At 38.8% G+C, this 26,205-nt stretch overlaps 2 protein-coding genes across 3 annotated transcripts; both read right to left on the bottom strand.

The window, feature by feature from the left end:
- Positions 1-6,856: 6,856 nt before the first annotated feature.
- Positions 6,857-19,807, bottom strand: LOC21391073 (PHD finger protein ALFIN-LIKE 2). The gene is made up of 5 exons (XM_010103122.2): positions 19,517-19,807; positions 19,404-19,436; positions 18,724-18,946; positions 7,619-7,739; positions 6,857-7,525 (listed from the first exon to the last, which is right to left on the bottom strand). The coding sequence occupies exons 1-5, from the start codon at positions 19,611-19,613 to the stop codon at positions 7,274-7,276; spliced, it is 726 nt and encodes a 241-aa protein (XP_010101424.2). The 5' UTR covers positions 19,614-19,807; the 3' UTR covers positions 6,857-7,273.
- Positions 19,808-21,010: 1,203 nt separating this feature from the next.
- On the bottom strand, positions 21,011-26,004 carry LOC21391072 (protein SMAX1-LIKE 7). Of its 2 annotated transcripts, none has more exons than XM_010103121.2 (3): positions 24,741-26,004; positions 23,372-23,621; positions 21,011-23,173 (listed from the first exon to the last, which is right to left on the bottom strand). In XM_010103121.2, the coding sequence occupies exons 1-3, from the start codon at positions 25,898-25,900 to the stop codon at positions 21,290-21,292; spliced, it is 3,294 nt and encodes a 1,097-aa protein (XP_010101423.1). In that variant the 5' UTR covers positions 25,901-26,004; the 3' UTR covers positions 21,011-21,289. The 2 variants fall into 2 exon arrangements, with proteins under 2 accessions (XP_010101423.1, XP_024024683.1); XM_024168915.1 differs by having other exon boundaries at positions 24,747-26,004.
- Between the last annotated feature and the right edge of the window lie 201 nt (positions 26,005-26,205).

Below are 26,205 nucleotides of genomic sequence, written 5' to 3'. Positions count from 1 at the left end.
TTATCTGAAACAACCATAAAAAAGAACCAAACGGATCAGTTAAAATTTCAGTTTCTAAAAAGACAGAGAGCACAAGTTCATACATGTCTAACTGAGAATTTCCACAACCGGACGTTGGAGAATAAGTTTAATGAAAGATGTTGGAAATAACCATATCAAAATCACTCAAAAATCATGTACCATTCTTACCTTTCTAGATTCAACTCATTGCTATGTTGTCAAATTCAAGTTTTAAGTAATTTTTTTTGTCACACCCTTTCTAATTCTAAGCATGTTTATTGCCACATTAACAGGTTTTCTTTTTCTGACCAAAAAATAAATACTTGGAATCAGTAGACCATACTTTCTTGTCTCTCTTATATATTATTTGCTGATTATGCACAGGTTTGGGTACTCTTATGTACAAAGCACGAGATAGAAGCAAGAAATCCAGAGAGTCAAAAAAACACTTCCATCATACTTGTCAACACAGCCTATATCGAAGGCCCTGTTATCTATCCAACAGATTGTATCCAATAGGGGCCAAGACATATTCGTAACAATGTCAAAAATCAAATGGCAAGCAAACCAACACATACAATTCTATCTCATAATCTATTCTATCAAATGGCAAGCAAACCAACACATACAATTCTATCTCATAATCTATTCTGATTGTCCTATATGCAACTTCATAGTAATAAGTGGGAGAGTGCTTACTGTGTTTGATCCTGTAGATGACAGCAGATGCTCTGCTTTGATAACCCCCAAACACGAGTACGACGGAGCTGCTAAAGAAGTTTGCCAACGGCAACGACAACGGAAACACCTGTACCGGGGACAACAGCTACGCACTCAGAAACGACGTCCCACACTACATCGACTCAATATTACGGCCAATTGAAGACGCCGCTTCACTCTCTTCTTTCCAATTGTCTCCGTTTTGAAAATTGAAGAAGACAGGGAACACGAAGGAACGGATCTAGGGTTTGCTCTTTCTTACAGAATCAGGAAAAGGGGTGGTCTTTGAGGAATTTATAGGTGAACGATGAAGGAAAAAATCTCAGAGGCACCCTCGATTTGGACAAACCCAACGAATCAAAACTGCATCTGCGACTGCTGGACTCTCACCTTTCTCAGAGATTCCGACTGTAGCATATGGGAGATGGTGAGAGAAGAGAAGCTTTTCCCGAGCCAAGCAGTAATCAGCTTTGGAAACGAAGGAGGGGCCTCTCGTGAGCCAAGCAGTAACCAACACGAAGGAGGGATGACACTGTACGCGCATGTGAAAGCATGGTATGCAAAGAATATGCACTATAGCATACAGATTTGAGTTATTGAAAATCAGTGGGTAGCTGATGTTTCATAACTCTAATTCTATCTCGAGTATTGACTTTGAGTTTGGGTTACCAAACGGTAGACTAAGCCCAAAACTCAATCTGAGTTGGGCTAACTCCAGTTTAATCAACCAAACGAACGCACCCTAAATATGTGATTAATGGGAACGATGCTAAAATTAAACATGTGATCTAAATCAATCGATTAGATGCTCTGTATATACGAACATTATGGTCACTAATCGACACTCACTATTGATGCTATTGCACTAAACAACACCTTTGGGTCCCAGGTAAGACTTTACGGTCAGACTTTACAAGAGCTCGGTTTTAAGTTCTAGTTGTCACAGTACTGTTAATGATGTTACACTAATTCATCACAGTAGACTTTATGATTGGGTTGCCAACGTTTTAAGAATTAGGCACTCCAATATTTTATTCACGAAGAGCAGCAAAATCACAAAAGAAAACCAAGCAAATAATAACAAATAAAATTTATAGTGATTCGTCTTTAATATTAAGACTTAAATCCACTTTTAACTTCCGCAATACTTCATTATATGCTTGATCCACGTATGCATCAGAACATTAATTAGTTAGATTCCACACTTAAAACGATAGAGATTTGGCAGTGAGTTGCTCGCGCAATGGTGAGCTCCAAAGGTGGAGAACTAGCGCCGGCAGATCTCGTTCTGAGAGATTGACAATCCCATGTGTTTCTGATGGGTTTCTAATCTCCCACAAATAAAGGTTTGTTTTTTGGTCAATTGTTAAGATATTCAGTCAAAGTTTGTCACCAAATATAGAATTAGATAAATAATCCTAATCTCAGTACCAATCCGAACGCCTTCAAATATTTCCTTTATTACAAGAAAGGGGAAAAAAAGGGAAAAAAAAAAAAAGTTGCTTTGTACTAGTAGTACTAAATTGGACCTGTGGGCATATTGGCTTGAGTTTTTCAATCAGCTTGCGTTCATCTCTAGCACTAGAGACGTCATGTTCATGTGTTCTTGTAATTACAGGTATGGAAGAAGGTTTACTAAAAAGAATATACGCTGTTTATTATGGAACCCACATATTGATGCAAAAACTCTAGCAAATGAACGAAAACATTTCTGAACTTTAGGGATCATGTTACTGTAATTGATGTACAACTTTTCAACCATATATTAAAAAACGCTTTCGCATTTTGATCAAGTTCTGGTGGAAATTGGTCCTTTACTACGCGTATCCCATGGTTTTGTTATATATATATATATATATATGGCTGCTTGGTGGAAAAGTTGACTCGCTTTTAGCCCTTGTATTCATAGTGAGCTTCTTTGTCTTATATATTTGAGCAAGTGATAATTGGTATTCCACTCTCTTGATGCATCATTGCTAATTTGTTATTCAAGTCTTCACCCTTTGTGTCATGTACCAAATATCTTTTACTGTTGGACGTGTAATTAGTTTCTTAATAATCATATTTTTGATGTTGCTCAACTCCTAATTTAGGCTTAATAATGAACTTCTTTAGAAAATTCCTCCACCAATCGTATTTGCTGTATCAAACAAAAAAAAAAAAAAAAAAATAGAAGCCCTTTGTGCAGTATCTTATGAGATGAGGAGGGATTTTGAACCCGAAAAGACAAAAGAAGCTTTTAAAAAACTATGCCAAACATCACTATTAAAGTATGTTACTCCTTGGTTGGAAGCAAACTTTTACAAGTGCGCTATACGCCAATTCCAAGTCATTCTACTAATGAAAGTCTAGCTTTTCATAACATCATACGAAATTAAAGCATACGAGGATTCCATTAATGACTTTTTTTTTTATGACATTGTACAAAGACTGTTCATTTGACAGTAGGTAGGAAACACAACCTAAAATTTAAACCCAATTATGACAAATTTTTTCTCTAATCATATTCCAAAAGGTTAACCCAACTATAACACAGGAGATTCTCTTATACGCTTGGTGTATAGGCTAAGTTTTTCTAACTGTTGAATCTGCGTACTTTTTGACTTTTACGTAATTTTATTAGATTTGACAGACAAAAAACCTGACCTACCGGTATGTTAGTGTACCGGAGAATGTCCTCTATAACATATTAGTTGAAAGTTTACCCTATTATAACTTGTATATGTCATGCTATATCAATCAACCAGGCCTTTCGGCAGTGCCGGAGCTACATACTAAACAGAACAAAAATAAAGCAAAAAAAAGATAGAGAGAATTACTAACTTACTCTTAAGAGTGCATAAGTCTTGATTTTTATCATTTACTCTTAATTAATACCCTTTTAACTAGTATAATTATTTGACTAAAAGGATATTAATCAGTAAGGAATAAAAATCTAGACTTATGCACTCTAAGAGAATATTGTCTCCTTTTCCCAACGAAATATGGCCCCATTCAAATTTTAAAATTTTTATTTTTATTTTTAAATTGTTTTAGAATTTCATTTGTGCCTCTAATTCATATATAAAAGAAATTTTAATGGTATTCCTATTCAATATTGAAAGCATATACCACGTTTACAACAAAAACAACAAGCCTTAATCCCAACTTAATTGGGGTCGGCTATAGGAATTTCACTTTTTTACGCAGCTCTATTCGAAATTAGACTTTTCTGAAGGCCTAGATTTAGAATGTCTTTCCTAACTACTTCGGTCCACGTAATTCTTGGTCTACCCCTTCCTCTCCTAGTATTAGCTATAAGAATGTGATCCCAAGCACGAACTGGTGCTTCTAGAGGTCTACGTTGGACATGCCCGCACCACCTCAAACGGCCTTCGCGCACCTTATCTTCTATTGGTGCTACACCTACTTTACTACGAATAACTTCATTCCTTATGCGATCCATTCTCATATGGCCACTCATCCATCTTAACATACGTATTTCTGCGACACTCATCTTACATATATATTGTCTTTTAATGGCCCAACATTCACAACCATATAATATAACTGGCAGATTGCAGTCCTAAAGAACTTTCCTTTCAACTTAATAGGCATCTTGCTATCACATAAAACTCTCGTAGCATTCTTCCACTTAACTCACCCTGCCTTGATCCTATGTTGAATATCCTCTTCTCTATCTCCTCCGTACTGCACTATAGACCCAAGGTACCTAAACTTCCTAGAAGCCCCAATCTCCACACCATCTAAAGATATTTCATCACTCTGATTACTTTAGTTACTAAACCTACAATGCATGTATTCAATTTTCGTCCTACTTAACTTAAACCCCTTCGTCTTGAGAGCTTGTCTCCATAGTTCTAACTTACAATTAACTCCTTCCCTATGTTCATCAACTAAAACTATATCGTCCACAAAAAGCATACACTAAGGAACTTTATCTTGGATTTCTCTTGTCAGCTCATCCATCATAATGGTTAAAAGATAAAGACTAAGAGCAGATCCTTAATAAAGGCCGATCCGTATGGGGAACTCTGCCATGTAGCCTCCAGTAATTCTCACACTTGTGACCACCCCATCGTACATGTCCTTAATTACCTTTATATACCTCACATGCACTCCTCTTTTTTCTAGCACCCACCATAAAACTTCCCTCAGTACCCTATCATATGTCGTTTCTAAATCTATAAAGGCCATATGTAGGCCCATCTTGGCTTCTCTGTACCTTTCCATCAGCATCCTAAGAAGAAAAACGGCTTTCGTAGTTGATCTGCCTGGCATGAAGCCAAATTGGTTACCTGAGATGGTAGTTGTGGCCCTTACTCTCCTTTCAATAACTCTCTCCCAAAGTTTCATAGTGCGGCTTATTAACTTTATGCCACTATAATTGTTACAATTCAGCACATCTTCTTTATTCTTGAAGATGGGGACAAGAATACTTTTCCTCTACGCATCAGGCATATGCTTCTTCTTTAGTATCTCATTAAAAAGCTTAGTGAGCCACACAATTCTAACATTTCCTAATGCCATCCAAACCTCTATTGGAATATCATCTGGCCCACATGCCTTCCCCTTTTTCATTTTCCGTAGTGAACTTTTGATTTAGATCCCGATACTTTCTTTCTCTTATCCTAGCTAGTTTATATATATCCTTCTCTCCTTCTTTAGTCCCAAGTTTCCTATATACCTCATCTAAGTAAGTAGAACGAGCCTTACCAACTGCTCGCTTAGCTTCTTTATTCGTTTCTTTATACTTATTAAAAGTTTCAACATCCTTACACTTTGGTAAATCTCTATATAAATCCCTCTTGGTCCTAATAGCTTTTTGAACTTCCTCACTGCACCACCGGGTTTCTTTTCCTAGGGGGCCTTTACCTCTAGGTTCCCCTAGTACCTCATTTGCCAGTTTTCTAATGCAGTTGGCCATGACATCCCACATAGTATTTGCATCACATATATATGACCAAGTAGCCTCCTCTAACAACTTCTCTTTAAAGGCCAATTGTTTTATTCCCTTCAAATGCCACCAACGAGTTCGTGGGAGGTGGTTTATCTTAGTCCTTCTATAGCAAAGCTTAATGCTCACATCTAAGATCACTAACCTATGTTGGGTGGCTAATACTTCTCCAGGAATTACTTTACAATCCTTACATAGAGAACGTTCTCTATACCTGGGGAGAAAATAATTTATTTGGCTCCAGTTCCTCTCATTCTTAAAAGTGATCAAGTGAGAATCTCTTTTCTTGAAAAATGTTTTTGTTATGATAAAATCATGTCCCAACGTGAATTCCTAAATAGATTTTCCTTCATCGTCTCGAGCTCCAAAACCAAAACCACCGTGGATCCTTTTGAAGTTTTCCCTATCCTTACCAACATGTCCATTGAAATCTCCTCCAATGAAAATGCTATCCTCATTGCCTATACGCCATACTAAGTCATCCATGTCTTCCCAGAACTTGACTTTAGTTTCTACATCCAATCCTATTTGTGGAGCGTAAGCACTAATTACATAGATGAACTTATTTTCTAGTACCAATTTGATTATAATAATTCTATCCCCTATTCGCTTAATCTCAACTACGTCATACTTCACAGTTTTGTCCACTAGAATACCAACTTCATTGTGATTCCTTCCCTAACCAGTATACCATAACTTGTGTCTTAAATTTCCAATCTCCTTGACTTTCTCTCCTATCCACTTCGTTTCCAGTAAGCTAAAATATTAATTCTTCTCCTTACTATAACATTTACTAACTCCATAAATCTACCAATTAAAGAACCTACATTCTAACTATCAAAACGAATTTTCTTATCATGGGTTAATTCTATCCCTTGCACACGTCCATATACCACGTTTACATTGAATTAAAAAAGTTCTCTAAATTCTTTTCATAGGGCCTTCACTAAGAAAGTTTTTTTTTTTTTTTTAAATAATAATAATTGACTGCCATTGTCTTTTAGTTAAGCTAGCGTTATATACTCATCCAAAACTTTTGAAGCCGAACGGTTTCTGATACCACAAAGTGCGCTTTTGAACATAATTTTAAATACAAGGAGAATATTATAAGATATATATATACACACCCATGTATATATATATATATATATAATAAAAAAAATTACCGTTCCATTTACAAAATCCCAACTATAGAAGCCCCTACGTAGTTCCAATGCCCTTATACAGGGAACAAACACGAAATATATCTAATTTCTAGGGGAGTAATATAATTGTGAAATGTCAACAGCAGTTCCTTAATTAAGAAACGAACTTTAACGTGAAAATATTTAAATTAGAAAGCAACATGTAGTGGAAAAGGCATCCTGAGTGGTTAGACAGCAATATATAGTGGAAAATGCGTCCCGACTGTGAACCATCTTCAACTTGTGCAGAGGAAGCATGTCATGGATAAGTAGAATATTACATACCAAAAAAAAAAAAGAACTAATTATTTAAAAAATAAAATGAAATAGAATGAACCTAGATTACTATCACTGATTTACAATGATATCATGGACCGGTACGAGGAGGTTAACTGTCTCAAGTCATTATCCTCTACTGTCTGCCTCTCTTCGCGCTGCAGTAAGGGCATTTGTACTCCTTAATACTTTCGGCCTTGGCTGGTGTAATCTTCACACACTTTCCGTGGAACCACCTCTCGCAGATGTCGCAGCCGATCCAAAACTCGTCGGCGCTGTAATTTGTCCCACAGCTTCCACACAGAGTGTCACTGTGTTCATCTTCATCATCCCCATAACTTTCATCGACTAACTTCGTGTTGCTCTTGATTTGTCTATCATTTGATCTCTGAAGAGCATATGTAGGGTATGAGAAGAAAAATTTGGGACAAGGGCAAGTGAAAAGAAAAATCAAAGAGAACAATAGAGTAAACAGTTTCACCTTTGCGCTGTTTCTGGACTTGCTTCCACTATCCAAACTAGGTTTATCTTTCGCTGGCTTCCTTCCAGTTACAACTTCAAACAGTGTCGGCAGATCATTTATCAAGCTAAATAGACGCTTCCTGTGGAGAGCAAGACCAAAAATCTCTTGTTCACCATCCCCAAACACAAACACAATATCGTCCGAAAAACTTAAAGCAAAGACACAGCACAAACAGAGCCATCCAGTTGTGGCATTTTTGTTTTTTCTCAAGACAGAATCAAATCAGCAACCTCCCCCTAAAGCCCCATCCCGCCCCACCCTAGTGCCACTAGAACAAACAGTCAGGCAAATTGTGGCTCAAATTTGAGGAAAACTGAAAATAACTTGCAAGAACAAATTTAGATGCAATACTATTTGAACTTTCCTAGTTGAAGTAAGGTACAATAGACTAAGTGGACGTTTGGTTGATGGATTCAGAACCATTCTCGATTTCCGTGTTTTTTGTGAGAGAAAATACTGTAACAAACTACAAACCATGATTCAAATCATAACATGAATCTAGTGTCGACATATTCAGGGTAGAATGGTCTAAATCGGGTTTGATTAGGATAAATCAGTTTGGAGGATTTAGGATATTCAAATCTTTCCTTATCTTCTCCTAGTGATTATCCGGGATTGTTTAGGATTAGGAATTAGTCAATAAAATCTGATTTGAATATTAAAATCAAATCAGTCACTTAGTAGGAGATTATCTTTCCTTTTATTCGGATAAGCCAACTAAACTTGGCTGCTTATTTATTTGTTTTTTCCGCACTATTCAATAAGATAGTAGAGTATTTCTCTTTCAAATCTGTCTTCATGGTATCAGAGCCACTCTCTGAAATCTAATTTTTTCTGCCAACCGGAATGACAAAATACGGGATAGCCGGCGGGAAAGAAACCTCATCTTCCGAGGTTACCTCTGCCTCTTCAGGGGCTGTCAATCCGATCCAAATCAATGGATTCGAACCCTCCTTTCAGCAAATCACAAGTCATAAATTCAATGGACAAAATTTTGTCCAATGGTCACATTCCGTAATGATGTTCATCGAAGGAAAGGGAAAAGAAGACTACCTCACCGGCAATGCTGCACAACCGGATGAAAAGGATCCTAAGTTTAAAACTTGGAAGACAGAAAATAGCATGGTTCGGTCATGGCTGATCAACTCCATGAACACCGAACACCGAGATGGGAGAAAACTTCATGTATTACAAAACAGCAAGAGAGATGTGGGATGCAGTGAAGCGGAGTTACTCCAACGGGAAAAACACGTCAGAGATTTTCAGGCTAAAGGGAATTCTGAATGATCTTCGTCAAGGAGAATTAAGCGTAACAAAATACTTTAATACTCTATCACGCCATTGGCAACAACTGGACATCCTTGACGAATCAGCTTGGCATTGTGCCGAGGATCATAAGCAATACAAGGAAATCCTGGAAAGAGACAGAGTTCACAAGTTTTTGCTTAGTCTCAATAAAACCTTAGATGATGTTTGTGGAAGGATCTTAAGTACGAAGCCTTTGCCAAATGTTCGTGTGGTTTTTTCAGAAGTGAAGCAGGAAGAGAGCCGAAAGAAATTAATGCTAGGAACCTCCAATGGTGGTGTTATCTCGACGCCTAATGATGCTGGAAACTCAACCACGGATGCCTCTGCCTTAGCCGCACGAGGACCACAATTCCACAGCGAAAACCAACAAAGAAGAAACCGGCCTTGGTGTGATCATTGCAAACGAACTGGACACACCAAAGACACTTGCTGAAAAATCCATGGAAAACCAACAAACTGGACTCCTCGGAAGCAGAATGAAGGAAGAGGTTTTTAGGCCTCTCAAGATAAGAATGGAATGGATGCTCCCACACAACAACAATCCGCAGAATCTTCAATTTCACTAAGCAAGGAACAGTTAGAGCAACTCTATCGTCTTCTCACACCACCGTCTAATCCAATTTCTAATGTAGGATTGTGCACCACGACACATAATGGTAACCCTTCAGCCTTAATCTCATCACTTCATGCCCAGGAACCGCGGATCATTGATTCCGGTGCCTCTGACCACATGACAGGTTGTTCCAAACACTTTTCCTCCTATACTCAATATTCTAATACTGCTAAAATTAAGATTGCCGATGGGTCTCTAGCTACTATTGCTGGAATACGTTCAATCCAAATCTCAAAAAACCTTATTCTTCATTCCGTCCTACATGGTCCAACCTTAAAGTGTAACTTGCTGTCCATTAGCAAACTCACTCGTGACAATAACTGTATAGTTAATTTTTCCCCTTCTATGTGTCAATTTCAGGACCTATCATCGGGGAAGACGATTGGCAGTGCTAGAGCCTATGAAGGACTTTATTTCCTTGAGAATTCAGAATCTGAGAGTCGACAAGCACATGTGTCAGGAGTGTTGATAACTCGATGAAATGGAATTATTTAGCATACTTTTAGGCTTAGTAGTTGTTTATTTTCTCAAGGTAAAATGCCTTAGTGTTAGTATTTTGTATAACATTTGTTAGTTTTTGTTTAGTTGATAGAAGGTTGATATTTGTGGAGCAATCTCGTTATAACATGAATTTAGTCCTCATGTTCAATATAGGTGTGTTGACTTTGGGTAATTAGTGCAAGAAAACAACAGGGCAGTGTTGGTAAAAGCAATTTGAAAGAAAAGCACGGTAAAGGAAGTGAAGGCAGGAACGAACCCGTTGCTGCAGCAAAGCTATAACAACGCAGATGCAACCAAAAGGTGCAAGCTGGTGCAGTTTGTTTTCATGTACAGCTGGCAGTGGTCCAAATTGCCGACTCTGACATGAGGGGACAGCTGTAAGAGCACTAAAGCGGGGACCATCAGTTTTGGCTCTGAGGCGGACACATGTAATTAAGGTACCTCATCCTGCCCCTAGTATAAAATGAAAAAGAAGAGTACTGGACAGGGCAGCCAGAGACAGAGAAGGAGGCGCACAGAATTCTTGGTACGAGCTGAGAAGAGAAAAAAGAATAGAGTACAGGAGAAATGGTGGGCGCAGGTTTCTGGAGCTAGAAAGGGGATAGCACGGATACACACCTGTTTTGGCCTCAGATTTTAGCTTAGCCATTTTCTTTCTCTTTCTGTATTTTACTCTCTGTGAACGAATGGAGCTGTTTTTTGTTATTATTTCTGATTTTGTTGAACTAAACATGAGCTAAATTCTTTAGCTAGGATTATTGATTGAACCAAAGTTGCAATGAAGATTTATTTGTTATTCTAATTGCTTGCGTAATCTTCATCCTATTTATTCAAGTATAATATTGTCTAATTTATGTTAAGTGACAGGCCATCATTTAGTGAAAAATATAAACTTAACTAATTCTAAAAAGGTTAATTTAGTTAGATCTAGCTTGGATAATATAAGGGAATAGTATAGGAATATATTATTGTCTTGTACAACCTATTAAAATTGGTGCTTAACTTCAAGTTTGGTAAACTAAAGTGCATAGGAATATGTTGGTTTTGGTTTAAGGAACTATAAGCATAGATCTGTCGGAAGATGATTATGCAGAATTTTAGGTTGACTGGATGAACTTTGCTACAGTAATCCTATAGCAAAACGTGGTAAGAGTTGCAACCGAGGGGAAATCAATAATCCTAGCCCTTACCCATCATTGATTCGCAGCTTAGAGCCTAGAACTTGTTGAGTTTTACCACTTGTTTGCATTTCAATCACATCCGTTTATTTTACTCGTTTATTTTATTTAATCAATATCAATTTGGCATTCGAATCATTCTCAGTCAGTTTAGCACAACTGGTTTTTGTAATCAATTCCTTATTAACTCAGTCCCTGTGGAGACGATACTTTTATTCATTACTGTATTACTTGTGCGATTGCGTGCACTTGCGTAGAGCTATTTTCATACATAGGATCTTATCGCAACAAGTGTCTTTTATTTCAGTTTCTAGTAATAAAGAAATAATGTTGTGGCATCATAGACTTGGCCACCCTAATTTTTCCTATTTAAAATTTTTGTTACCAAACCTATTTAAGAATAAAGATACTTTTTCATTTACTTGTGATATTTGTCAATTTGCGAAGCATACACGTGTACCTTTCTCACCAAAACCATATGCACCCTCTATGCCTTTCTCCTTGATTCACAGTGATATATGGGGCCCTTCTAGGGTAACAACCTTAAATGGCAAACGATGGTTTATCACGTTTATTGATGACTATACACGGATGACTTGGGTTTACTTGCTTAGGGAAAAATCTGAAACCAGCCAAATCTTTCAAACCTTCCATAAAATGGTTCAAACTCAATTTCAGAGAAAGATTTCGGTTCTAAGAACTGATAATGGCGGTGAATACTTCCAATCCACTTTGGGTACTTATCTTGATCAAAATGGAATCATTCACCAGAGTTCTTGTACGGAAACACCACAACAAAATGGAACTTCAGAAAGAAAGAATCGGCACCTGTTGGAAGTGGCCCGTGCCCTTATGTTCACTATGAACGTACCCAAACATCTATTGGGTGATGCCATCTTAACCGCAGCCTTTCTCATCAACAGACTACCCAGCCGCCCCCTAAAATTTCAAACCCCATTATCTGTCCTTACAACTCAAGTCCCACACTCTAACATCCTCACAAACAACCTTTCCCTTAAAACCTTTTGTTGTACTGCGTTTGTCCACGTCTATTCCCAACATCGCTCCAAACTCGACCCCCGAGCCATAAAAACCATCTTCCTCGAATATTCTCCAACAAAAAAGGGTTATCGGTGTTTCTGCCCACAAACGAAAAAAAACCTGTCACCCGAGATGTCACCTTTTTTGAAGAAATACCCTTTTATTCCCACACTTTGCTTCAGGGGAGAGTACTGATACTGAAGCTTATGTGTGGGAATGGGATGTCACAGCCACAGCCACAGTTGAAGAAGCCTTGACCCCACAGTCAGCCCCCAGTATCGACATTCTAGTTCCAGTCCAAACCAAAACTGAATTGGAAGATTCACAACCGCTATCACAGTTGTCTTTATAGCCAGAGCAGCTATCCCAGCCTGGTTCACAGCCAGTTCCGCAACCACCTCCAAAACTGCAAGTCTACTCACAGAGAAAAAATTTTCAAGGAAATAAACAAGTCACAAGCATTGTGGACTGCCCTGAATCCGAACCTATGGTGAGTCCTAATCCTTCATCCTCAGGTAATCCCGAAACTCTCCATGATAGACTAGATGACCCCATTGCTCTAAGAAAAGGTGTTCGGACATGTACAAAACACCTAATTTCTAAATTTGTGTAATCTATCACCCTCGTTTCGTGGTTTCACAACAAACTTTTCTAGACTTTATGTTCCCAGGACAATTGAAGAAGCTCTAGTTGTTCCAGAATGGAAGACTGCGGTGCTAGAAGAGATGCATGCCCTTAAGAGAAACGAGACTTGGAGCATAGTAGAACTACCACAAGACAAGAAAGTGGTAGGGTGCAAGTGGGTGTTCACAGTTAAGGTAAAGCCAGATGGTTCAGTAGAGCAGTACAAAGCCCGATTGGTAGCAAAGGGTTTCACTCAAACCTACGGAATAGACTGCACAAAAACGTTTGCTCCTTAGCAGCATATATGGATTGGCCTCTTTATCAACTTGATGTGAAGAATACATTTCTGAATGGAGAGCTAGAAGAAGTATATATGAGTTTCCCACCTGGTTTCTATAAGGACAAACGGGACAATATAGTGTGTAAGATAAAGAAATCTTTATACGGTTTGAAGCAGTCACCTAGGGCTTGGTTTGAAAGATTCTCCAAAGTAATCAAAGGCCACGGATACTCACAAGGACAAATAGATCATACTCTCTTCGTCAAGCCCTCTGCAAACAACAAGGTTACAATTTTGATCGTGTATGTGGACGACATAATTTTGACTGGAGATGACGCCCAAGAGATGGAGGAAATCAAGAAGAATATGGCTAGGGAATTCGAGATCAAGGACCTAGGATTCATGAAATACTTCCTAGGGATGGAGGTTGCAAGGAGTAAGAAGGGGATCTCCATATCACAAAGGAAGTACACGATGGACTTATTAGAAGAGACAGGAATGCTCGGTTGCAAGCCCATAGACTCTCCCATTGAACCAAGAGGAAGGACGAATTCAGGTGAAGGAGACCTGGTAGACACAGGTAGATATCAAAGACTTGTGGGAAGATTGATATATCTCTCACACACAAGACCAGACATAGCCTCTGCAGTCAGCGTGGTCAGCCAATACATGCATACACCACGTCCAAAACATCTTGATATAGTCTACCGCATATTACGATATCTCAAGAAGAATCCAGGGAGAGGACTGTTCTTCTGGAAGAACGAGGACAGGAAGGTGAAAATCTACACGGATGCAGATTGGGCAGGTTCTGAAGAAGATAGGAGGTCGACATCCGGGTATTGTACTCAGGTTTGGCGAAACCTGGTGACTTGGCGTAGCAAAAAACAAGCTGTAGTTGCAAGAAGTAGTGTTGAAGCTGAATATAGGGCTATGGCTCATGACATTTGTGAGGCAATTTGGATAAAACGACTACTAGAAGAATTAAAGATTAAGTGTGAGTTTCCTATGCAGCTCTATTGCGACAACAAGGCTACGATTAGCATAGCATACAATCCAGTCCATCATGACCGAACTAAACATGTGGAGGTTGACAGACATTTTATTACAGAAAAAATTGAGAGTGGGATAATCAGTGCTAAATATGTTCCTACGAAGCAACAAGTGGCTGATATTCTAACTAAAGGACTACACGGTCCAGCGTTTGAAGAATTAGCAAGCAAGCTCGGACTCATAGACATTTACGTCCAAGCTTGAGGGGGAGTGTCGACTTATTAAGGATAGAATGGTCTAAATCGGGTTTGATTAGGATAAATCAATTTGGAGGATTTAGGATATTCAAATCTTTCCTTATCTTCTCCTAGTGATTATCCGGGATTGTTTAGGATTAGGAATTAGTCAATAAAATCTGATTTGAATATTAAATTCAAATCAGTCACTTATTAGGAGATTATCTTTCCTTTTATTCGGATAAGCCAACTAAACTTGGCTGCCTATTTATTTGTTTTTTCCGCAATATTCAATAAGATAGTAGAGTATTTCTCTTTCAAATCTGTCTTCATCTAGCAACCAAACAGCCCATAAAGATTCGATTCTAGTACTGAAATCTGGTGGTATGAATTTTCTATTTTATTATATAATTAGATATTACATTCTACATTCTTTCACGAAAAGATGCTATGAGAATAAAACAAGGTTCACCAAAACCTTAAGCAATTAAATTATACAAGCTAACCAAGCACATATTTTCACATCATTAATTACACAGGGGCCAGATGATTCTAGCATATAGCACACTATCAGAATCCCAAATTCTAGTCTCTTCCTAAAAAAAATACGAAGTTTACATTCATACATCCTCAGAACAAAAGCTTAGGAAGATCAAAACAATGTTATAACATAACATAACTTTCAACATAAACAAGCAGATTAGAACGTTCGAAAATAGGATAACAGGATTACAAAAGAAGAGACAACAGTAATTTGAATCCTTTCTTTTTCTTTTTGATAACCGTGGTGTCTGAAACTTTGCCCCGACTAATCCACAGATTCATGCAAAGCGCCCCCTCCACATGGAGCAGGTAAATCTCAGGCCTTTGGCGCGCTGGCGTGGCCCCAAGAAATTGATAGCACCCAATGGGAATTGAACCTTAGACCTAATGCTTCTAGAGACACTAAGTTCAAGTGATTCACCACAGAACCAATCCCTCGAGGTAAATGGGAAGTTTTTCACGGAAACATTTAAATATAACTCCACCTATGCATTTGTATAGCCGGTCTCAAGCCCGGGTAAAGGAGGAGGATTGCGGTAGGTTGATGGCCAGCGTAAAAATAAATCACTTATGGATTTCACTCACATAGAATCTGTTGGGGCGTTCCCTACGTGCGACGTGCTATGCCGGGCCCCGGGTATAGTGTTAAATAGGCAAGGGGGGTCTTCGCACATTCATGGACGTGTGCGGGGGAAAAGCGAGCCCATGCTCCATGTCGGGCCCCGGATATGGTGAAAAATATGCAAGGGGGGTGCTTGCATATTCATGGACGTGTGCAAGGGGCAGAACTAGCCCATGATAGAAAAATTCGTTTAGGTAGTTGGAATGTAGGTTCTTTAACTGGTAAATCTATGGAGTTAGTAGATGTTATAATAAGAAGAAGAATTAACATTTTATGCTCACAGGAAACGAAGTGGACAGGAGAGAAAGCAAAGAAGATTGAAAATTTAGGACACAAGTTATGGTATACAAGTTGGGAAATGAATCGCAATGGAGTTGGTATTCTAGTGGACAAAACTATGAAAGATGACGTAGTTGAGATTAAGCGAATAGGGGATAGAATTATTATGCTCAAATTGGTACTAGGAAATAAGTTCGTCTATGTAATTAGTGCTTACGCTCCACAAATAGAATTGGATGCGGAAACTAAAGTCAAGTTCTAGGAAGACATGGATGACTTAGTGTGTCGTATAAGCAATGGGGATAGCATTTTCATTGGAGGAGATTTCAATGGGCATGTTGGTAAGGATAGGGAAAACTTCGAAAGGATTCATGGTGGTTTTGGCTTTGGAGCTCGAAACAAAGAAGGGAAATCTATTTTGGAATTTGCGTTGGGACATGATTTTATCATAACAAAAACATTTTTCAAGAAAAGAGATTCTCACTTGATAACTTTTAAGAATTGAATGAACTTAAGCCAGATAGATTATTTTCTCACCAGGTATAAAGATCGTTCTCTATGTAAGAATTGTAAAGTAATTCCCGAAAAAGTACTAGCCACCTAACATAGATTAGTGATCTTAAATGTGAGCATTAAGCTTTGCTATAGAAGGATTAAGATAAACCACCTCCCACGAACTCGTTGGTGGCATTTTAAGGAAATAAAGCAATTGGCCTTTAAAGATAAGTTGTTAGATGAGGCTACTTGGTCATATGTAGGTGATGTAAATACTATGTGGGATGCCATGGCCAGTAGCTGCATTAGAAAGTGGCAAAGGAGGTACTAGGAGGAATCTAGAGGTAAAGGCCCCCCCAGGAAAGAATCCTGGTGGTGGAGTGAGGAAGTTCAAAAGGCTATTAGGACCGAGAGGGATTTATATAGAGATGTACCAAAGCGTAAGGATGTTGAAACTTTTAATAAGTACAAAGAAGCGAAGAAAGAAGCTAAGCAAGCAGTTGATAAGGCTCGTTCTACTTATTTAGATGAGATATGTAGGAAACTTGGGACTAGAGAATGAGAGAATGATATATATAAACTAGCTAAGATAAGAAAAATGAAGTGTCAGGACCTACATCAAGTGAGGTGTGTTAAGGATGATACGGATCAGGTTCTGACAATAGATAAAGACATTAGGGAAAGGTGGAGGAGTTACTTTGAGAAACTTTATAATGATGATCATGCGATAGAGTTTGACATTCTTAGATCACACGGAGAACCTAATGTGATGTATACAAGAGGAATCAGAGTTCCGGAAGTTAAAACTGCACTACGGAAGATGAAAAAGAGGAAGACATGTGGGCCAGATGATATTCAATAGAGGTTTGGATGGCGTTAGTAGATGTTGAAATTGTGTGGCTCACTAAGCTTTTTAATGAGATACTAAAGAAGAAGTATATGCCTAATGCATGAAGGAAAAGTATTCTTGTCCTCATCTTCAAGAATAAAGGAGATGTGCTGAATTGTAATAATTATAAGGGCATAAAGTTAATAAGCCACAGTATGAAACTTTAGGAGAGAGTTATCGAAAGGAGATTAAGGGCCACAACTACCATCTCAAGTAACCAATTTGGCTTCATGCCAGGCAGATCAACCACGGAAGCCATTTTTTTTCTTAGGATGCTGATGGAAAGGTACAGAGAAGCCAAGACGGACCTACGTGTAGTCTTTATAGATTTAGAAAATGCATGTGATAGGGTGCCAATGAAAGTTTTATGGTGGGTGTTAGAAAAGAGTACGATGGGGTGGCCACAAGTGTAAGAACTGCTGGAGGCTACACGACAGAGTTCCCCATTCGGATCGGCCTTCATCAAGGATCTGCTCTTAGTCCTCTTATCTTTTCACCATCGTGATGGATGAGCTGACAATAGAAATTCAAGATAGTATATGCTTTTTGCGGATGATATAGTTTTAGTGGATGAACATAGGGAAGGAGTTAATCATATGTTAAAACTATGGAGACAGACTCTCAAGACGAAGGGATTTAAGTCAAGTAGGACGAAAACTGAATACATGCATTGTAGGTTTAGTAACTCAAGTATTCAGAGTGATAAAATTTCTTTAGATGAGGTGGAGATTGAAGCTTCTAGAAAGTTTAGGTACCTTGAGTCTATAGTGCAATACGAAGAAGATATAGAAGAGGATATTCAACATAGGATTAAGGCAAGGTGGGTTAAGTGGAAGAATGCTACGGGAATTTTATATGATGACAAGATGCCTATTAAGTTGAAAGAAAAATTCTATAAGACTGTAATCCGCCCAGCTATGTTATATGGTAATGAGTGTTGGGCCATTAAGAGACAACATATATCTAAAATGAGTGTGACAGAAATGCGTATGTTAAGATGGATGAGTGACCATACGATGATGGATCACATAAGGAATGAAGTTATTCGTAGTAAAGTAGGTGTAGCACCAATAGAAGATAAGATGCGCGAATGCCGCTTGAAGTGGTACGGGCATCTCCAACATAGACCGCTAGAAGCACCAGTTCGTACTTGGGAGGACATTCTTACACCTAATACTAAGAGAGGGATGGGTAGACCAAGAATTACGTAGACCGAAATCGTTAGGAAAGACATTCTAGATCTAAGCATTCAAGAAAGTTTAATTTCGAACAGAGTTGTGTGAAAAAATGAAATACATATAGTCGACTCCAATTAAGTTAGGATTAAGGCTTGTTGTTATTGTAAGGAAACATTTAAATATCATTCATTCAGCATTGCCCAAAAAAAAAAAACAACAACAACAACAAATCAATTAAAAATCTCAAATTGATACGACAGTTGAATTGCAGCGAATACTATACCTCTCGTTGCGATTAAGCCGAGCGCCGAAGTAGAAAGCCACAGAAAGCAACCAAGAATCGGTGTGCACCGCCACCAGTGAAAGCCAGTCTTTGCGTTTCATCCCATCTCTTGCAAAATTTATGCCCAGTGCCGGCTCGGGAAGCTCCGGCGGAACTTCCTCCGCCGGCAAACCCACTTCCCACGTCTCATCCGGGTGTCCGTAAAAGCACAAATTCTCCTTCTCTGAAGGACGCACCAAAAACAAACACAATTTCCTAATTCATTCTCTCCAATTCATGTTATCAAATCACGGCTCTCAACTCAAGCCCTAGAACTAGAATCAGAAAGAAAATAAGCCTTCTTTTTTGGTTTGTGAGAAAATGCAGGAAAAGAAACCAATCATCGGAATAAATCTAATAAACAAAAAAAAAAGCCAAAAACAAACTCGTGGTCGTGAATCTCTCAAGTCTCGTTCAGTTGACGGTTCAGTTTGCAGATTTAAGTTTTCAATTTATATATAATTTTATGTAAAAAATTTTTAAATTAGAAGTGATTTTTACGAGAGTTTTTAACTTTTAATAAAATTAAAATTTAAAAATCGAATTGATAAAATAAATGAGACATGTATCATCATAATGCGCCAAAAAAAAAAGAAAAAAAAAAAGAAGAAGCAAAATAAGAAAGAATACGATAAACAGACCTGGATCGCATTGGGCATAGAATTCATCGACATCTGCGAAAGATTGAAACATATTCAACGTCATACATTATTCATCGTAGATTCCATTAAAATTTTTCAGAGAGAGAAAGTACCGTAGGTGAGGGCGCGAATGAGAGCAGAGCGACGAGCGGTGAAGTCCTTGAAGATCTCCTCGACGGTGCGAGGCCTTGGAGAAACGGAGGACGCCATTTGAATTTGAATATTTAAGAAGAATGGCAAGGAAGGAAGAAAAATAGAATTGAGAGAATCAATCAGTTTCAGAAGGCCATTAGTGATAAATAAATAGTCTGGGCTGGGTAAAGAGTGGGACTGGAAGTTTCAGTTTAGAATTAAGAATTGCAGATCAGATCCGATTTGATTGATGGCGGAAGGGAAACGCTCTGGCTGAGACGGTTGCTGTGTGAGTTCTATGGAGGGAGCCCTATATTAATTTCCTCTGCTATTAATTAGGCCCCCAATTTCGCTGTCTTGGGTTATTTGGGCCCCCATGAATCTTTTTTGCTTGTACCTGGGCCCATAAGTTTAACTTGGTATGTCTCAAGTGTAAATGTTTACTGATATTGGTATTTCTAAAGTTCTTGGTAATTTTGTTAGTAAAAATGTAACACTAACATCAGGATTTGCTTTCAATGATAGTAATTTCATTACGAGTTTCATCCGATTCTTCTCTTGTTTTCTTCTTTTTTTTTCAATCATTATATGTGTTTATCATATTACGGTTGGATCTTGTGAAGTGTACATCTAGGTATTTTTAATTTTTATAGTGAACGTGAATTTTTGGACCCTGTGAATTTCAAACATAAAGTCGTATAAGTTACTATATATATTGGATATTTGATAGTTAGTTGGTGGTTAGTAGTCTTTTAGTAGTATAAATAGGAGTTTAAGTGGTTAATGAGCAGATTTGTGAGAAGTTTTTAGATGTTGCACACTGTTTTAGAGGTCGGCGGGTCTTCAAAACCACCCACTCTATTATGTTATTTTTCATTTTCAATCTCATTAATGAAGTTTAGATTTATGGGTTCCTAACAATATATTTATAAATTTTAAAGAGATTTCATTTACTTACACATTTAAACGATATATCTGAAAACTTCCAATATTGTAGTTACAAACATTAAGAAGAATCAAACCGACTCTTTTTTCCATGAGATATTTCTTCTATTAATCTCAGTCATCTTATTTTTCTTATTTCTTTTCGTACAACATTCGACAGTTGCACGAATTTCCCACATGACATTATTGTAAACTGAAAAATTTATGGGTTCAAGCCAAATCTAGAAAACCCTTCTCTTTTGATTCTTACTTCACATTTCCTGAGAAATCTTTGTCGCAAAGCTTTCTCCTAGTTCAAGTGGAATACAAGAAAGATCAGTGTGGAGCAAGCATTTTATTATTTGCCTCTAAAATCATGTGATATGGCCATGAAAATCCCAATGTTATGTTTTATTGCATATCCTTTATTGTCTAATGTCCATATAGACAAGGATAGGACAAGAGCAAGATAGAGGTGGCAGTAGGGTCATGAGCCAACTATGACTAGCGAGAAAGTTTTTCACTAAACTATTTCATTCCTGGTAGAGAAATTCCATAACCTTCACAAAATTTCATAGAATTTATACATCAAAAAAAAAAAAGGTAAAACCAAAAAGACTAACAAAAGGATAACAGTTTCAGCTTATTTAGTACATAGAAGATAAATCACACTGACACGAGCCCAGAATTACATTTCATACAACAAAGCATAAACTGATAAAAACCGAATCGAATTACGGGATTAACAGAGCCTAAGAGGGTTGGCTATAGGCTAAAGCTAAGGGCTACATTGTACTGTAATTACAAAAAATGAAGCCTTTTCTACTGCGTCAATTGAGGATAATTCTAGATGGAAGGTAAACTGTTGGTGGTTGATCCTCCAAGCTGAGGCCTTCACAAGTGATTAGTTTCACCACAGAATGAGCAGTGAGGTTGTGCCTTTTCTGGATTTCAGAAAATCCCTTGCTGAGAACTTGCTCCACCCAATCCTCCACCACTTTGTGCCCGTCTGAAAAATACACGGCTGCGAGTAACTGTTCCATGACTTTGGAGTCGATCTCTAGCAAACACTTTGAGTGAACAGATTTGTGGAAGCCATTTTTTATCTCCTTAAAAATTTTCCCAGCAAGTGCATCAAAGTCGACCGATTTGAAAACCACTGTTTCATCCACCTGATCGAGGAAATCTTGCAACCAAGGCTCGGAGTTATCCGAGAAAGAGTCATCTTCGGGGCTTCCCTCAATTGTATGTTGCACTTCATTATCTGCAGCCGGAAGGTTGAGATCCAAATTTGTGGATGATTTCTTCTGAGCTCGTTTGGCCATGTCCAAGCTGTTATATTGTTCTAGAGGTTCACTGACACCAATCAACTTTCTTTTATTCACAAACGCAGGGTTTGAAATGCCTTCACACACTATCCTGCTTTGGCTTACGCCTCCATTGTCTCTTGTAGCAAACTCAATCATAAACCTCAGTGGCCGACCTTTTGTTTTCGAGATTCTTTCTTCAGAGTAGTTGGATGATTCCATCCTGGAATTTGGAATGTTATGGTTCTTTGTGGATGTTGAAGTTGTCACAAATATTCTGTTATTTGTGCTAACTTCTCTCCCATAAGAATCTGAAAATTTACCAGTTGAGATAGCCTGGGACAAACTATTTCTAACCACCACATCAGACTTGTCCACATTTTCAAGGAAGACAACGGCCAAGGGCTTCTTGCACATTTCCCCAGCAATATAATCACAAACAGTCTTACCCCTAAACTTCACATCATAACCACTTGTTTCTGAATGGATCATTCCATTTTGAGAGTTTAGATCCACACAGATGAGATTTTCCCGGTTCCCATATAGTACCTCAGCGAGGGCAGAAGCAATTTTCTTCTTGCCAGACCTATCAGGTCCAACGAAATTCAACCATATGTCTCCTCTATGAATTGCCCCATGGCATTTTTCTCTTGTTCGATGGCAGACTATTGTTTGACTAATAGCACTTATGGCTTCCCATTGCCAACCAACTCTCTCCAAGAGCGCTCCAAAAAGCATCTTGACATCTCTTGGATCGAACTGCCTGTGATTATTGTCAGGACTAGACAACGAGGGTGATTGAGCCGTATGGTAAAAGACATGTCCATTGACTAAATCCACATTTTCCGAGAATGAAACTGAGATGTCTCGCTGAAGCTCTGCATGATTTTGATTTTGAGGTTTCTTCAGCTTCTTACAACCACTGGAAAAGCATGTCCCCAAACCCAAATCTGTGGTCACTGAAGTTGCAGATGCAGGAGATCTAATTTGATTTCCATCACCCATGCTTGAACTGGACATACTGCAAGGAGAAGACCTGGCGCCACCTGACTCGAGATCTTCATCTTTCGAAGGCTTTTCCCACAAGCTAGATGAAAAACTCTCATTCCTGTCTTTGGAAACCACAGGACGAGGATTGTTTGTCAGTGAAGCAGACATCTTTTCCTCCTCTTCAGGCACACATGAATTCAGATCCATGCACTTGTTAGTTTCATCCGAAGATACATGCACATTGATGCTGCTCTGATTAGCATCATCACCTTTGACTTCAGCAGACTTAAACCCGATAATAGTTGGAAATGAATTTACTTTAGGCAATGGCCGTCTATCATGAAGATTATGCAACATGTTATCCCATTTCTTCGGCAATACCGGAACTTTTGCGTTCAATAAATCTCCATCTTTGGTCTGCACTGAAGAGGCACAAACTGGTTTTCACACAAATATTGTAAAGCATTATGTAACTCTACTAGTCTACTTAAGCAAAGGACAACTATTTTATGACCCTTTGCTCTTTCAAATATATGTTGAAATCGAAATTGAAGATGGGCTAAAATCTAAAGGTGAAACCAAACTAATTAAGTAAACTTTGAAAGTGAGACACACCTTTACATCCAATCCCCCCTTGTTGGCACTAAGTGCAGCCATCTGCAGCCAAGAGGGTAAGCTAGATTGGCACTGCTCTGTAACTGAAGAAGTAAATCCTCCTTTGGAAACATCGGATACTTGATCTTGTTCGCAATTATCACTGCACTGAAGAGAGCGAGGCGGGCATTGAAAAGTACCGCTTAAAGGAAACTTTAGATCAGATGGTGCTGAAAAGAACCCACCAAACGGAACAAATGACTCCATCAAGCTGTAGGGGTAATAAAAAACATGGAAACGTGAGATTTAATGGAGATAATATGATCAAGAGGCAAAACAAATATATAGTTCCAAATTATATCAAAGAAATAAGCTCACAAAAGCTGGTCAAAAGATACATACATCACAAAGAGAGAAGATTATTTTGTTATTTATGTTACAAGACGTGTTTGAGAAATAGACTACAATACGTAACATGGGTTTAAAGTGAAAATCTATCACTGCTCATTTTGAGTAGTTGGGGAAAACGTGTCCAGCTCAAAAAAAAAAAAAATATAGAGAGAAGCCTAAAAGGGGAAAATTTAAGGATATCAACAGTCATAAGATATTGCTAAAGCTTCGTAGAAGTTATTAAACTTGCCAACAAAAGCATGATGATTTTGAAGACTGAAATGAGCAAAACATGGAAGAATAATAGTATTGTATTGCGCACGAATAAGAAAAATAGTATTTTTAAATTTACATCAAATATCAAAAAACAAAACAGAGAAAAACATTTCTGAAGAAAGTACTTTTATTATTTCAAATCAATTCTTATAAAAAATCTATAGAAATTTAAATTAGCAAAAGCAAACACTTTGACCAAAAAAAAAAAAAAAAAAACCTTTCATAAACAAAATGGTAAGCATTAATCAGCGTTTGGATATTAATCAGCCATGCAAAAAAAAAAAAAAAAAAAAAAAAGTTTAAAAAAAATCTTTGGAAGTAAAACATTCTATGAACTAAGCCTAAGAATTTAATATGACGTGTACAAATTAACATCAAGAAATTTCAAGTCAAATGTTACAATATTTTATTATCAGACTTCGCAAACAAACAAAATCTCCTAAGCGAATCCTTTCAGAAATCGCAATATGTGACAGACGAAAAAGAGACCCGAAAACAAAATTGCTAGCAAAGCAAGAACAAGACAATAATTAAATACTTTTATATATAACAATTCAGAAGCAAACAAAATACCTTTTTGTTTCTGCACTCAATCAATGTAAAGATGTTATTTTAATACAATTAATTGAGAGGTCCATCAACAAACCTTTCGTGCAAATCGGAGAAGACAGAAAATTATACGTAAAAATTAAAAGAAAAATTTATATCGCAGAATAGAACTTACCTAGACCTGGGATACGGTTCGGCGATGGAAGAAGATGATCTGAGAGAAGTGATTGGAAGAAGCTGCAAGTCCCAGTCCTTCTCAATCGACGGAAATCTGCTCACGAACTTCAAGTAACTCTCGTAGCTCGCCGTCGCGCCGATCAACCACACTTTTCCGACGTGAATCCCCAACAGTTTCGTGATTTTTCCGACGGCATTCATCACTCTGTCGTCTCTGGAATCGTCGTCGACGAAGCTCTTCAAGTCTCCGAAGTTCACGACCCAGCCAGGTCCCGAAACAGCTCGGTCCAATACCTGATTAACCTCTCCAAAGCCATTATCGTCGCAATCTTCGGCCAGAATCTTCGAAACATCTTTCTCGATTGATATTAAGTTTATGCCGGACAATCCGACGGGCAAAACGCCGTCGTTTCGCTTCTGAATCGCCTCCGCGAAGCTGTGGAGCGCATCGTACGCGCATACTCCGACGAGCAGGGGATTTCTCCCCTTGCTCCTCCCGAGGATTTCCCCTATTCGGCGGCAGTTCCCATCGCCGTCAGAGAAGAATCCGGGAAAGGCGAATCCGGAGCTCCGGTTAGGGTATTCAGTTAGGTTGCAGAGGAAAACCGGCGGGCCTCTGTAGCGAGAGTAACGGAGGAGCTGAGAGAAGGGGCGTAGAATAGCGAGCTTGATTTCGGAGCTCCGGAAACCCGCTTCGCCGAAAACCCGGCTCACGACCGGGTCATCGAGGATTGATAGCGTCAGGTGCTGGAGCTCGACTTTGACGCAAGCAATGGAGGATTGCTGGGGAATCTGGTGGTAGAGATGGTAGTTCTCGGGCTGTCTTCTCTGGTTAGCCTGGGAGCGCTTAATGGCTGCCATGAGCGAGTTCGAAACGGGCGGGTCGTCGGCGAGTTGGGTCGAGGAGACCCGATCCAGAGACACGCCGAGGCAGAGCTCGAGGGCCTTGAACTGGAGGCGGGGCGAGTAGGCAGAGTTCCTCGCACGCGCGCACGCGTCGCGTAGAGGCGACGACGGGAGGGAAAGGAGCGCCGACACCGCGTGGAGCGACGTCGTCTGGGCGTGGCCGCGGCGGCGCGCCACTGCCACCGCCTCGTCCAGCGCGTGGCCCGCCTCCGGCGTCAAACATTGCCTCGCCACGCTTACCGGCGTAGGCATCGCCGGCGAACATACACGGTACACCCCCACACAAAACTGAACTCAAAGGAAAAAAAAAATTTAAAAACACGATTTTTTATTTGACAGATTACTAACTGAAAAATAAAAAGGAAGAAAAGATTAAAATTAAAGGGGTTTGTTCCGTTGTAATAATATTATATAAAGATTTTGTAGAGCTTGAGGGGTTTAAATTATTTATTGGGTGAAGAGGGGAATGACTAATGAGAGTGTCTTCTGAGAGAGAGAGTATAGAATGTTGCGGTTGCTTCTTGGGTGATGGTGATATGAGCGTGGGGTCCACCGTG

The sequence above is a fragment of the Morus notabilis genome, unplaced genomic scaffold (genome assembly GCF_000414095.1).
Source record: "Morus notabilis unplaced genomic scaffold, ASM41409v2 Scaffold997, whole genome shotgun sequence".
NCBI classification, from domain to species: domain Eukaryota; kingdom Viridiplantae; phylum Streptophyta; class Magnoliopsida; order Rosales; family Moraceae; genus Morus; species Morus notabilis.
The sequence above is the reverse complement of the archived record's forward strand: the minus strand, read 5'-3'. Positions and strand labels throughout refer to the sequence as shown.